The sequence below is a fragment of the Lissotriton helveticus genome, chromosome 4_1 (assembly GCF_964261635.1).
Source record: "Lissotriton helveticus chromosome 4_1, aLisHel1.1, whole genome shotgun sequence".
In the NCBI taxonomy this organism is placed as follows: Eukaryota; Metazoa; Chordata; class Amphibia; order Caudata; family Salamandridae; genus Lissotriton; species Lissotriton helveticus.
In genome coordinates, this window is record NC_136063.1 from 2,104,679,798 (window position 1) to 2,104,694,400 (window position 14,603).

The 14,603-nt window shown below is 44.4% G+C and overlaps 1 protein-coding gene across 1 annotated transcript in view; it reads left to right on the forward strand.

The window, feature by feature from the left end:
• VSIG1 (V-set and immunoglobulin domain containing 1) overlaps positions 1–14,603 on the forward strand; it is a 130,581-nt gene that overhangs the window by 65,839 nt on the left and 50,139 nt on the right. Inside the window, exon 3 of the mRNA XM_078688778.1 lies at positions 4,704–4,899. Coding sequence (XP_078544904.1) covers positions 4,704–4,899 — 196 coding nt within the window. The remainder of the gene's footprint in view (positions 1–4,703; positions 4,900–14,603) is intronic.

Sequence of the window (14,603 nt, forward strand, 5' to 3'; positions counted from 1 at the left end):
TCGACCCCTACCTTTTCCATCCACGAGGAAGTGGGTTTGTCCTACATTACAGATAAGCTGAACTTGGCACCCCTCCTATTTTGGGCAAGGACATGGCTGAATCCAGAATTAACCTTGAACCATCTTATTCTGGAGGACGTCACTTCTTTGGACCATGCCATGAAAATACCTTGGCTGAAGTACTTAAAAAACACATTTTCAGCCTTAGGTAGACCAGAACTTTTTTTATCTCCTTGTAATATCAGGAGAGAGGATGTAAAGTGGATCAAGGTCCATTTTATAGAGATGGTCCGCCTTAACAGAGAGGAGAAGGAAATAATGAAACCATCTGTAAGAGCACACTCTATGTTAATCACTACCCCCACCCTGGAACCATACCTGAATTTTGTCACAAGACCCCTTCATAGATTTTTATTAGCGAGATTTAGGTTTAATTTGATTCAATTTTCCTTGGGTTGTTATCCATCTTGGGACCATTCAGAAGATGCCCCCCCTTGCGAATGTGATAATTTTTCAGAGCAAGATACCATGCATATTACGATGTTTTGTGGGTTTAATACTGCCGCTAGGAAAAAACATCTGTTACCTGTGCTGAGGGAGGCGGGCTTCATTCAAGCGAGACCTGCATTAATCTACCTCCAGATGTTGGGCAATATTTACATTACTTTTAGTGTTGCCAGTTTCCTAGCAGAAGCCTTTCGTATTAGGAATAAACGTGTACCACTGAACATTTTATTGTAAATAAGGTATCTTTTTAAAACAGTTTTTTCTATGTGCCAGGCACGATGTAGTATAGTTAAATACTGGCTTGCCCTGCTTTTGTATAAAATATGTAATGTGATTTTAATGTACATGTACTGTATGTGCTTTTTATGTTTTTTTAAAATCGATTAAAGCGTGCTTTGACTGACTGACTGACACTCTAGCCCGAGACCAGCCAATGAAAATCAGTCTTGGTCCTGCTCCAACAGGAAAAGTACAGCCTGAAATGATAGGCCAGGTCCACACTGTAGGGCAACACAAGCACCCCAGACCAGTTTCGACCTACTTAGGCCTCCTCAGCTAGCGTCCTGTTACACAGTGAACAGGGGTCTCACATCTGTCTTATGCATCACTCTCAGGGTGTCTACTGTAACAAATAACAAAGTAATAGAAGAAATGCCTGAATTTATCTCAGCCGCTGGTGTTGCACCAGCGGGTGAGATTGTCCGTTGTTTCACGGCCACTATTGACATAAACTAGCCTTATGCAAATCAGTCTTGGTCATGCTCCAATGGGTACAGGCCAGGCAGGCTTAAAAAGCCAGGCATGTGGCCGGGAATCAAAACAAATGTTACACAAAACAGGAAATGTAATAACCTCTTCTAAGTGAAAAAAATAAAGCTCAGAAGTGGGTGCGGTTCAGCAGAAAGGCTACTGTAGCATAAGATTATTCAGAGTTTTGTCAGAAGGTTGAAATTTCTATAAATGTTTATGAACGTTGTCATATTATAAAGCAATTAATACCTAAATGTCATCTTTTAATGGAAAGACAGATTTGTCAAGCCAGATCAGCATTTTCGTGCGTATTTTCTCCAGTCCAAAAATAAGAAAAGCACATCTGACTGAGACATTGTTGGCCCTCAAAAGTACATTTTTAGAAAGTAGACCGTGGGTACATTTCACTCAGTAGTTTACAGCAGGCATGAATACAACTGTGGCTGTGTTGCTAGGGAAATTTAAACTGTTGTTTGTAAATGGAACATATGTAAGAGGCTTCAGGATTTCAGTGTGAGCCTTATAAACACCAATACAAATCTACCAAAGGAGAAATAGACCACATCGGTGTAAATGGATAAACACAGATAAACAAAGATTTTTGGCGCTCACAAAGTAAAATACTATTGAAATGAAATGCGATGAGAGAAAATGTGACACTTTGTGTTCGATCAATGACGGTACCCTAAGGAAAGGGTTGGGAAGATTCAGGGGTCCCTCCCAGAGGAGAGACTCGACAGAGGGGAGGGTACTCCCATGTCCTTTGTCAAGGTTTGCGCAAGAGCGGGAGCCAAAGGCTCCCTGAACTTGTACCAATTGGAGTATGCAAGGAGGGCACCAAATGTGCCCTTCAAGGCAGTCTGATGGCCCTGGCAAGCACCCCCACCCGAGCCCAATACACTTATTCCTGTCTTGGAGGTGGTCACACCTCCCTGTGACAGGAAACCTTTTGTTCTACCTTCTCCTGCTTGAGCTTGTCTCAGCAGCAGGGAAGGAGGGCAGAATCATGTCTGTGGTCGGCAGCAGCCCTGGGTTGCTGTCAGACTCTGGAAGACTGGTACCAGGAGCACGGGGACTTCCTGGAGGAGCCACACAGTAAATGGAATATTACCTCCAACACCATTTACAGTGTTGAGGTATGATTTCAACCTGTTTGATACCAAGCATGCCAGGGTTCGTTACAGCCAGTTTATAGTTAGCTATTGTGTAATGAAGTATTGCTACTATATGTATCATAATGGCTGATACACTTACACCTGGAGAATTGACTTTGGGGTTTGTAGGGGTGTCCTGCTCATGCAGGGGCACCCTCACACATAACCAGGCATCCTGCCTTCAGGATTGAAAGGCCGGTTTTAGGGGTGGCTTATGGGTTTAAAGGGTAGTGACCTCAGATATAAGAACATTTATGGCAGGCCTGTAGTCACAATGTGAGTGGTCCCCCATGGTTGGCATAATACATGCTTCACCTCATGGGGGACCCCTGTTGTACCTATGCCCTGGGAAACCTTAGTACCATATACTAGAGACTTACAAGGGTATGCGGCTATCCAATCTGGGGGATACCTCAGTACTCACCATGGTTTAATTTAGGGAGGAAGCACAGTGACTGGGGTCCTGATTAGCAGGATCCCAGTCAGACTAGTCAGAAATCAGAATGGCACCAACAAAAAGTGGGAGTAACCATGAAAGCAGATCCTACTTTCCTACAGTGACCTGCAATGGTCAGCAGACCACCATGTCTGTCACCGTGTATAAATTAGGTTTTTTGAAAGCAGCCAATTTTTCTAAAAGGAAATGGGGCTGTTTTTAAGAAAAAAAACGTTTATTTTTATTTTTAAGTTTAACTGAAAGTTTGTAGTGGTCCTCTGATCCATTACCTGCTCCCCCTTAAACATATGCAAAAATTCACAAAGGGGGGTCCAAAGAGAACTAAAAATGTGTTTGGTGCACCGGCAAAAACCTTTTAGCAGTCGTAAACCTACAAAGTTAGCGAATCACCAGGTTTCTGACCACTGAAAGGTTTTGTACATCTAGCCCTAACTCCATTGTAACTCATGGGTTATGGGGTGTCATTTGCAAGGATTTCAAATGTCTTCTTGTCCATGTTGCCTGTATATTTAAAATGGTAACAGAACCAGTAGCGGTTGCTACCGGACAGGTGTAGTGGGGTGGCAGGAGGAGGGGTTAATTAACAAAATAAAACTACTTACCTTGGGGCCGCCGCCTCCCCTGCCCCCTCTTCCTTCTTCCTTTCTGCAGTTCAGCGGCAGTAGGAAGCAACTGGCACACAGGCTCCATCTGAGCCAATTACAACACTGCAGTGCAGCGTTGTGATTGGTTTGAGCGTCGTGGATCGGCATTCAGACTGGAACAGGGAGCCTGTGAATGTTCCTCACCAGACTTTGTAATGCAGCCTGGTAGGAACATGTAAAGTGCGCATGAAGAGGGCCGGCCAAAGAGTTCATGCACACTTTGAGAGTGCAAACCACTCCTCCCCTGCTCGGGTCAGCCCCACAAGCCCCACACTGCACACAGGCAGCTGACTGCATGCAATAGGAAAACTAAAATGACAATAACAAAATGTTATTGTCATTGTATTTTTCCTTTTTGTGCAGTGGGGCAACGCTCACCACTGAACAGAACATTTCTTGAAAGTATCAGTTATTGCACAACTTAAATTTCCAAAGAGTGCAAAGCCTTGTTATCACCACTCAAAGACTAGCTACATTCAGAAGCGAGATCCTTCCAAACTTTCCCCATCCCTATTTGAAATGCATAAATATATGCCGTATTTTCTGTTTCTTCGATGTTACAAAACCTTTAATAAATAAAAATAAAAAAATGTAAAAAAAACTTTCATCATCCCAGTCGATCTCACAAGAAACTCCACAGAACTAAATGTAATTTGAGGCTGGAAATGTCAACGTTCAATTCCCACCTGGATGCATCACAATCTTTGATAGGCATAGCCCCCTACTGTGAACGCTCTTCCTGAAGCCGCCTGGTGTCTTCTTGATGACGTTTTTTAGTTTTGGTAAAGACTCAAACATCTCTGTGCTATGCAGACAAGATTTGGTATCCAAGTGTCCACTACAGACCTAAATTTATTCATTGGCCTCACCCTTTTACATTCATTCAACTCTCTTTTCCACTTGTGGTTTCCCACGTTGCCAATGCTGTTCTACAAATGTTCGTTGTAAAGAGTGTCAATTTCTCTATGGTTGTTATTTAGTAAAGGGGCACGAACACTACCTGATGAGTACAGCATCACTATATAAAATGCAGGATAAATAAAAATAAACATGATGCCTTGCTATTGTCTCTCTTTTTTTTATTAATTTACGTGGGGTAAAAGCGAGTGTGGGCATACTATTCACTGTGCTCTTAAAAGGGTGAAGCAGTTGACAATCATTTTCAACTAACTTTCATATCTTGCTTTGCAGGTGTATTATTTGGATGCAGGGGCTTCCTCAGGTGTTGGTAATTTTGCGACCAGGGTTACGGGTGCAACAAACCCAAATAATGCAACCATTACAATCTTCAACATGCAACCCCGGGACACAGGAACATACTATGTTTCAATTATGAACCCTCCAGATGTATCTTCCAGCCCTGGGCATATCCAGCTAACAGTGCTAGGTATATAATAATTGTTGCATTTGTATACCACAAAAATGATGACTAAATAAGAAACTTTTTCCATTTGCAGGGTATGCGATACTATTGCTTTCTTTTTGCAAAATTTCAATTGACTTGACAGTTAAAATAATGCAATACAGAGGGGTATAAAACCATATAGGGAGGCCAGCAGAAGGCTATTGTTATGCATTTGGTGGGGCCAGATCAATGGATGGAGAAGTTTCTTCATTATGTTGATAACAGCGATAGCATGGTCACATGAAGGACTTGTTTTATAGAGGAAAAGGCACATTCTGATGAGGGTGATGGTGGTGTTACATCAATGCAATCCTAATAATTTGCACTGCACTGATCATTCACCTTACATTTGCATTCATTGAGTACCACAATTTGAGAATTCCAGTGATTTAAGAAGAGTCTCTTCCTTAGATGTTATCCAATAGACCAATCATCATATCTCATTCTTCAAAGCTAATGGTACATCAAAGGAACTGTGCATGTTTCTGTCACTTCCGCTCCAAGTAGGCACCTCTGCCTCGTTCCATATATACAGGCCAGATCTTCCTGCCGCTAGTTAACAAGGGACTCTGACTGCCCCACTGAGAAATGGATTCATCCAAGTACGTATGGTTATCAGGCAAACTCAAATCTATTTCTCAAGATAGTAAGGGTCTCGTTGACTACTTTTTTAAAGATATGCTGCAACGAGCACAGACTTTGCGAAGGTGTATGGCAGTCTGGCAGTCAGCGGGTATGATTTCCTTCTTTGTGATCACTTAGCCTGGTCTTCTTCCTGTTCAAATATCTAATGTAGACAACGGAAAAGGGTAATCCAATGGGGCCCTCTCCCTCCATCAGAGCGGGGACGGGATTTTCAGATAGAACACCAACTCTCACCTCGTCCCTAAAAATGCCAAGTCACAAGCTGCTCTAGTCAGTAAATGGGGGCGTAAGCTACCACTGTGTTTGCCTATGGCCTACCTATTGGAGCAACAGGAAATTCCAATAGGTTCAGATCTAGGTTGAGATCTCACTGTGCTAATGGTCCAAGGACTGGAACCATCTCCAGCCTATTAAGGGACCATGCTCTGTTCCCGCTTTCTCTATTTTTGAGATATTTTTCGCTGGATATACTCATGCACCCCCTTTAGCCCTGTCTTTGACTTACATCTCCTTTATTTATTTTATTTATTACATTTGTACAGCGCAACAGCTACCCGAAGGTTTCCCGGCGCTAGGAAACGCAAAAAGAAGAAAGGAATAGCTAGGCAGTAGAAGAGGGGACTATTGATTAAAGAGCCATGTTTTTACGTCTTTACGAAATTTGGGATAATGTTCTTCAGTGCGTAGATGATAGGAAAGAGAGTTCCAGAGTGAGGGAGCCAGAAAAGAGAAGGAGCGTCCATCCATTTTGACTCGTCTGATCCTAGGAGTTTGGAATTTGTGTTGGTTATAGGATCGAAGAAGTCGGGGGGGGGGGCAATATTGGTGTACTAAGGCCTTTAAATACTGAGGTGCTTCACCAGAGTTGATCTTATGCATGTAACACAATGCTTTGTATTTGGCACGATTGTCAATCCGAAGCCAGTGGCGGTCAGGAAGTAAAGCTGAGGTGGCAGTTCTGTTGGGGAGTTTACAGAGCAATCTAGCAGCAGAGTTCTGTACAACCTGTAGCCTGTGCAGCACTTCCTTACTTGCGCCCAGATACAGAACATTTCCATAATCCAGTCTTGATGTAATACACCCTCCTACTGGTCTCTCCTCGCCTCCTTCCCCAGAGTACTATATCTTTTAGTTCATAAATAATTATGTTTAAAATGTGTAATAAAACATCTCATAATTCGTGTTTTTTTAGGTCTCGCTGTAGCCAATGTGCTTGCGCATTGCTTCTGCGAGAAATTATGTAGGGGCTCCAGGAAAGCCTAACAAGAGGGCTTTGGAATGCGGATTATGGCCAGTGCATGTGAGGCATTCAAGCGCGAAGCTGGCATCTGGACTGCTTTCGCCAGCGTCCGCTCGTCCGCACTTCCTGCTCTTCCTCTTATTTTTGTTATCGCTCACACCCCATATGCTCGTTCCCTCCCACCCTTCCTTTGATGCCAGAGGGCTTTGGAATGCAAATTATTGCCAGTGCATGTGTCTCACTATTTGCTCCCCCGCACCCCTTCAAACTTCAAAGGCTGCCGCTCCCCTACCCCCCCGCATCAGACTTGAAAGGAATACACTCCCCGCTATCTTGTTCTTTTAGCCCTACACTCCCCATCCATTAGCTAAAGCTCACCAGTGGGACTTTTGCCCCTCACTAAAAGCTCCTCTCCTCACGTCTCTTTCTCTCTCTCGCACCCACGCTCTTTCTGTTACTCCTTGCTCTCTTTATCTCCATTCCTCCCCTGTAGTTCTCTCTCATTCTTGCGCTCTCCCTCACACTCCCCGTAACATCCCTCTTGCTAACCTACTTTCCTGTTCAATTCTAAATATTGAAAAATATAAGCAGTCGCCAGTTGTTTTTAACTCAATTTTTTTCACTTGGAACGTGCGCACCACTCGTGTGTTATTTTTTTTTCTCCTCCTACCCCTCTCTCTACGTCTCTTTCTCGCTCTCTCACCCACGCTCTTTCTGTTACTCCTTGCTCTCCCTCCAACTCCACCCTCCAACTCCACCCTCCGACTCCACCCTTCAACTCCACCCTCCAACTCCACCTTCCAACTCCAACCTCCAACTCTACCCTCCGACTCCACCCTCCAACTCCACCCTCCAACTCCAACTCCACCCTCCAACTCCACCCTCCAACTCCACCCCCCAACTCCACCCTCCAACTCCATCTCCACCCTCCAACTCCACCCTCCCAGTCCACCCTCCAACTCCAACCTCCAACTCAAACTCCACCCTCCAACTCCACCCTCCAACTCCAAAGCCACCTTCCAACTCCAACCTCCAACTCCACCCTCCAACTCCAACCTCCAACTCCACCCTGCAACTCTACCCTCCAACTCCAACTCCACCCTCCAACTCCTCCTACCCCTCTCTCTACGTCTCTTTCTCGCTCTCTCACCCACGCTCTTTCTGTTACTCCTTGCTCTCCCTCCAACTCCACCCTCCAACTCCATCCTCCAACTCCATCCTCCAACTCCACCCTCCGACTCCACCTTCCGACTCCACCTTCCGACTCCACCCTCCAACTCCACCCTCCAACTCCAACTCCACCCTCCAACTCTACCCTCCGACTCCACCCTCCAACTCCACCCTCCAACTCCACCCTCCAACTCCACCCTCCAACTCCAACTCCACCCTCCAACTCCACCCCCCAACTCCACCCTCCAAATCCATCTCCACCCTCCAACTCCACCCTCCCAGTCCACCCTCCAACTCCAAAGCCACCTTCCAACTCCACCCTCCAACTCCAACTCTATCCTCCAACTCCACCCTCCAAATCCACCCTCCAACTCCACCCTCCAAATCCACCCTCCAACTCTAACTTCACCCTCGAGCTCCAACTCCACCCTCCAACTCCACCCTCCAACTCCAACTCCACCCTCCAACTCCAACTCCACCCTCCAACTCCAACTCCATCCTCCAACTCCACCCTCCAAATCCACCCTCCAACTCCACCCTCCAAATCCACCCTCCAACTCTAACTCCACCCTCCAACTCTAACTCCACCCTCCAGCTCCAACTCCACCCTCCAACTCCAACTCCACCCTCCAACTCCAACTCCACCCTCCAACTCCAACTCCACCCTCCAACTCCACCCTCCATCACTCAGGAGCACCACCACATCACTCAGGGACACCACCACATCACTCAGGGGCACCGCCACATCACTCAGGGGCACCACCACATTACTCAGGGGCACCACCACATTACTCAGGGGCACCACCACATCACTCAGGGACACCACCACATCACTCAGGGGCACCACCACATCACTCGGGGACACCACCACATTACTCGGGAACACCACCACATCACTCAGGGACACCACCACATCACTCTGGGACACCACCACATCACTCAGGGACACCGCCACATCACTCAGGGGCACCACCACATCACTCGGGGACACCACCACATCACTCTGGGGACACCACCACATCACTCAGGGACACCACCCCATCACTCAGGGGCACCACCACATCACTCAGGGGCACCACTCAGGGACACCACCACATCACTAAGCGCTTCGTAAGTTCAGACGGCAACGATTTCCAGAGGATTATAATGTTGCCAAGGCGCTACTTTATAGCTGTGTTTAGAGCGCGACAGAGGACTTGGAGCCTCTGGAAATAGTTGCCGTCTGAACTTACGAAGCGCTTAGCTGCATACAAGATTTTCAACTTATTTGACCCGACCGTAAAACGTTTTGACGTTAAACAACAAGACAGCGGAAAAGATACGTGCTCCCGCGCTGGGCCATTAAGAACCCAAAGGCACACAATATTTCAGAATTTTAAAACATCACCCGAACTAAACAAGCAAAGGGACCTTTGAAGATAAATCTTTGAGATTCGACCTAAAATTATTCAAGCACATCTGAATGTCTTTCTCGAATACGGGTGCCCCCACCTGATATCAGGGGTCAACTTCTGTATATTTGTATAGTCCTGAAGATGGTCTCTGTATTGAAACGGTAGAGACCGAAATGTCGACCCACGCCTTTTCTTCCATCATTTGTTTGCATGTAGTTTTAACAAAGAAGAAAAGCGATACACAATGTTACAGTGAAGGTGTCTTTAATGTGTATTGTTTTCCTTCTTGTTGCATTGTTTATATATAGTCTAGTACCCTCTTTAAAATACGACTATAAAGAAAAATCTTTTTATATATACCGGTTTCTGTGCTTTCTTTCATGTAATGTTTAGTGCTTTACTCAAATCAAAAAGTTACTGCAAATTTATATGGAGATTCGCTATTGTTTAGCTTGGGCCTAAAGTATTTGGGCCTACGATTTATTTCCTGTAAATAACTTGTGAAATATCTTGGCCAAAAAAATCCCTTGAAGGCAACCCCTACCTTATCATTTACATTGCCCAAGCCCTCAAGGATATATTGGGTTCCCCACTTTATGTATAATATTGGAAATACGGCACATGCAAGGATTTTGCGTGGTGGCGCAAGGAAAGTGGTGCATCTCTACAGATGCCTCACTTTATTGTTAATCTGCCCCTCTGTGTTTGGTAGAGCCTCTGGAGCTGTAACTATAGTGGCTGATAAGCGGCTCTCCACCTGTTCAATCTCTTTATTAAGAGCCCCCACTGCTCGGTTTGGCCACATTTGGCAGAGATGTGGGCTTTGCATTTAGCCACTGTGCACACACAGCCAAAGTGTAAATTCTCTCCATATTTAAGTACTCAGGAAAAACGGTTATTAAGTAGTGCTACAACTGCCTATGCATAAGAAAAGGCCTCCACCGGTAGTTAGGATAAATGTATTGTCACCTAGCTGAAGAGTGCACAGTTATTAAGAAGGAGGGCCCAGTGGGTTGCTTGCCATGGTTATAGCAGTACCTGCTGATGTGATAGAGTTGATGCATCCCTGAGCAAGTTCTCCTGTGACCCCAAAGTCCCGTCTATACTTTTTCCAGCACATGGAGTGTGTCCTCCACTTTAGGAGACGTGGCCACCAAGCTTTGCCAGGGATATTTTAATTGCAGAACCCCATAGTTGGCCAAAAACCTCGAGCCAAGAGAGGGGCCCGGTCCGGCCTCCTCCAGCCAATGATGGGTGCAAGACATGCCTGTCCTTGGCCTCGGTTTTGTCCACGCGGATTGAAAGCTGCGATATATAGCACCTCATAGGGAGCAAAAGCTGCAGGTGTGTTAAGGTCCTCCCCCTGACCCCTGGTGCTCTTGCGACAAGTAGTCCCAAACCACGTCCTTGGAATCAATTACTATTTGACTTTATATAACTTTATTTCACCATAATTGCCCTCAGCCATGACTCTACCTTTCTACCACTTTCACGCACCACAAACACCTCCCGTCCATTCTCCTCCTCTTTGTTGTCTCATTAAGTTTATAAACACCATTGGCCACACAGTTAAAACATGAGCTATCATTTTTTCATTTCAACGAGTCATTCTTTGTATTTAAATGCTCTTGGCTCTGACCACTGATACAACTCTGTTGGTGTACCACGAGCTTCAGCCCTGTGCCCTTTCCACTTCACCCTTTACACAACCTCCTTCAGAGAATTCGTCCTCTTGGGGACCTTTAACCTTCTTTAGGACATTGATACTCTGTTCTTTCTCTCCTTCCCCACTCTGACCGCTGTCCTGCAAGTGAAACACTCTGACTGCCTTTTAGCTAGAAAATGAAGGGTGGCACTCTGCTCACTAATGCTGAAGTCATCAAAAACAGGAATTATTTATTCTTTGCACCCCAAAACTTAAAAAATGTCTGTAATCTTCCCCAAGACACCTTATCACACAATCCTCCTGTTCGGAATCTGGACTGGCCTTCAATTCAGGGATGCCACTAGGGCCCCTCATTAATCCATGCTCTCAGCACTGCCAAGTTCCCTAAAACATTGCTAATTTGACTGATATAATATCCTAATGATGGGTTTACCTAATGTGCTTTATCTCCCCTTGATCTAGTTATTCATTTCTACACATGCACTTTATAGAATCATCAATCTGAGACAAAATAAAACGCCTCTGTATGGTCTACTGGGACTCTTCTCTAGGCCCAGAACGACATCTATCTTAACTTGATTTCTTGATCTAGCACTGGTCAGATATCAATTTCAAGGAAAGACCCTCAGGGCCCTAAGGTCAAGCGTTGGCGCTCCAATTTATTAAAATGGTCTGATTGTGAGAAAGTGACACTAGTGCGTGAGGGGTGTGGTGGCCTTTGAGTACCAGAACATGCGCAGGCATGATGCGCCAAATTGCAGGATTGACCTCAGCTGGACAATTTGGGCGGGTTCTTCTCCCCCAAGGAGAGTGAGGATGATAGCAAGAAGTGAGCTGGCCACCCTTCGCATGATATAGTCTCCATTACTGTTGCCCCCCTTATGCTAACTACAGGTTAATACTGCATGAGCATCCCCATGCTACATTATATATTCATATATTCTATAGCTACGCATGGCGAGCCAGGGGGCTACAGCAGGAGGTATTTGGATTCACATGAACAGGTCCTTAATAGTTACGATACACATTGGTTGTTCGACCTGATTGGAGTTGGTTGGACTCATTATCGCGGCTTTATCCTCTTGCTGTTCATAACCGATATGGAATTAGCATTATTGATATTACTGGGATTTTATTTTCTGGCCAGACAATTGTACCTTTCTCCTTGCATTGCAATCCTACAGTTGATCATTGTAAATGTGAAATATGGACAATCGTACCGATGATGGGTTGAAATGCATTCTAATCTTGAAAACCAATATAATGTGCTTTAAAAAACATCAATGCGAGACAAAATGGAGAATCTGCTGGCATGTAATGCAAATGCCATTCTGTGGACACAAGTTAACGCCTCAAATTTTGGGAGATGCTCTAACACCCTTAAACTGCATGAAAAATCTAGGTGCAAAAATTAATCACAAGAGAAATTTGCAAGAGTAGATCAGGGTGGTATTAACATCTGTTTTTATCATCTTCACATGCTGAAAAAGATCCTGTATGCATTAATTGTTCCTCATAATGACATAATTGTAAATGCCTTTTTAAAATCAAGAGTTGTCTACCACAACGCTATTTATCTTGGTCGCCCAAAGACAGCTATATACAGAAGCTTCAACTGATACAGAAAGTCGCAGCCAGACGTTTACAGCATCACATCAACCAGGACTAGATTACTCCTGCCCTGGCTAAACTGTTTACCCACTACCAACAAATTAAATGTAGTAAATTGTGCCTTGTTCATAAAGCCAACATGCACCGTCCACTAATCAATCGATTTATATGGCACCCACCGTCTTGCAAACTTTGCTCATCTAACCAATACATAGTTAAGGTTCCCACTTTGAATCGGATATGCCTGGATTGCAAGACATTTTAATTTGTAGCAGTCTCACATTGGAACATGCTACCAGTGTTTATTCACTATGACAACAACTGTAGCGACAATATGAGAAAGTTAATCTAGTGAATGGGTTCCAGTTGAGATTCAGAGGAGGCCACAGTACTGAAACAGTCATCATTGATTTGATATAAAGATTTCTCTGGGCTACTGATGAAGGGTGATCTTTAGCACCGGTCGAATTAGATCCAGTGGCTAACCTTGACAACAGGGCATCTATGTGGAGTGCTCCAAGCTTCAGCCTTACGTTTCTCTTTTTATACGTGTAAATGCAGATGCTGGCTTAAATCATCAGAGGGTAACAGCTGGAAGTCTTGAGGTATGCCGAAGACAGCGAGTGATCAAACTAGTGAAGGGGGAGAACATCGGATCCATGCATGGTGTAAGCTTACTCAATTGGCCCTCGGTGTGTCTTTAGTGTTGGCCACTTAACCACTGGATCTTCCCCTATGCAAATTTCCACATATAATTGGAGTACTGATTTACCAGGTTTTAGTCTTACACCATATTTTGGCCACCTCTTTACAACTATATTTGGCCAGAAATGCCATCTGCCCTCTCTCCATTCAGCTTTTCATCCCAGTTGGCAGTCTAGACATGGTGATGCAACTCCCAAGTCCTCTTCCCTATGCATGAGATCAAACATCTCCCACTCATGCTGCAAGGCTGACCCTAAAGCTAAAACAAATTGAAGTGAAAGAAAACAACATTTGGCACAACTTCCTTTAGTTTAATTGGTAAAATTTACAGTCATGACCATAGTTTGGAAACACTTCTGGCCCCAAGACCCTGGGCATTTATTAGACGCTTACCTTCCAAGACTGTTTATCTCTGGTTAGCTGGCCCATAATCCTCGGGTAGTTGAAGACCACCTCGGTATCAGGAATAGATTGAAAACACTACTGCGGTTTCCAACCTGACCAATATCTAAACCAACCAAGCACTCTTCTCATACGAGCTGGATTACTGCATCGCGATGGCATGAACCTTCACGGATCTTCACTCCTTATGAAAAAATGCTGTGCAGTTGCATAAAACCTCGAAAATAAAGCACTGTATCATTTATTGCTATTCTATCCTGCCCTGAGTTCGTTTTATTGTCCATCTGTAGTCCCACCTTACTCTGCAGAATATGTCTTATTTTAGAGATCATGATTATTTCTATAGTAACATTATCTGGTTTAATTTGCTTCTATTCACCTTTATTTTGTGACTTTTGTATCATGGATAATCTATTGATAAGCTTCTCATTTTGGCCGGGTGTTGCTCTCCCTTGTTGCCTGATGTCCATGATATATTAATTGAAAATTTAATTTCGTTTTATTGTGGCAAACTGCTTTGGAATGAAGCACCAAATATATGACAAACCACAACACAAATACAAACGGTGTCAGTCTTAATGGTTTCCGCTGGTAAGAAAGCACATTCTTCAAGCCACATTTGAATACTCTACAGAATGGCGAAGGAAGAACTACTGAATGACTCAAATTGATGAACACAGCTAAACATGAGAAGGAGCTGCCTGATATACACAAAACTGTATGTTGTTATCCTGGGAGCTCTATTTTGAGTGCAGTATACGTTCGAACATTCACATTAATGTTCAGGTGTCTTTAGAAAGAAAACATGACATTTGTTATGATTCTGTAGAAAGTAAGCCTTGTAATGGTAGAT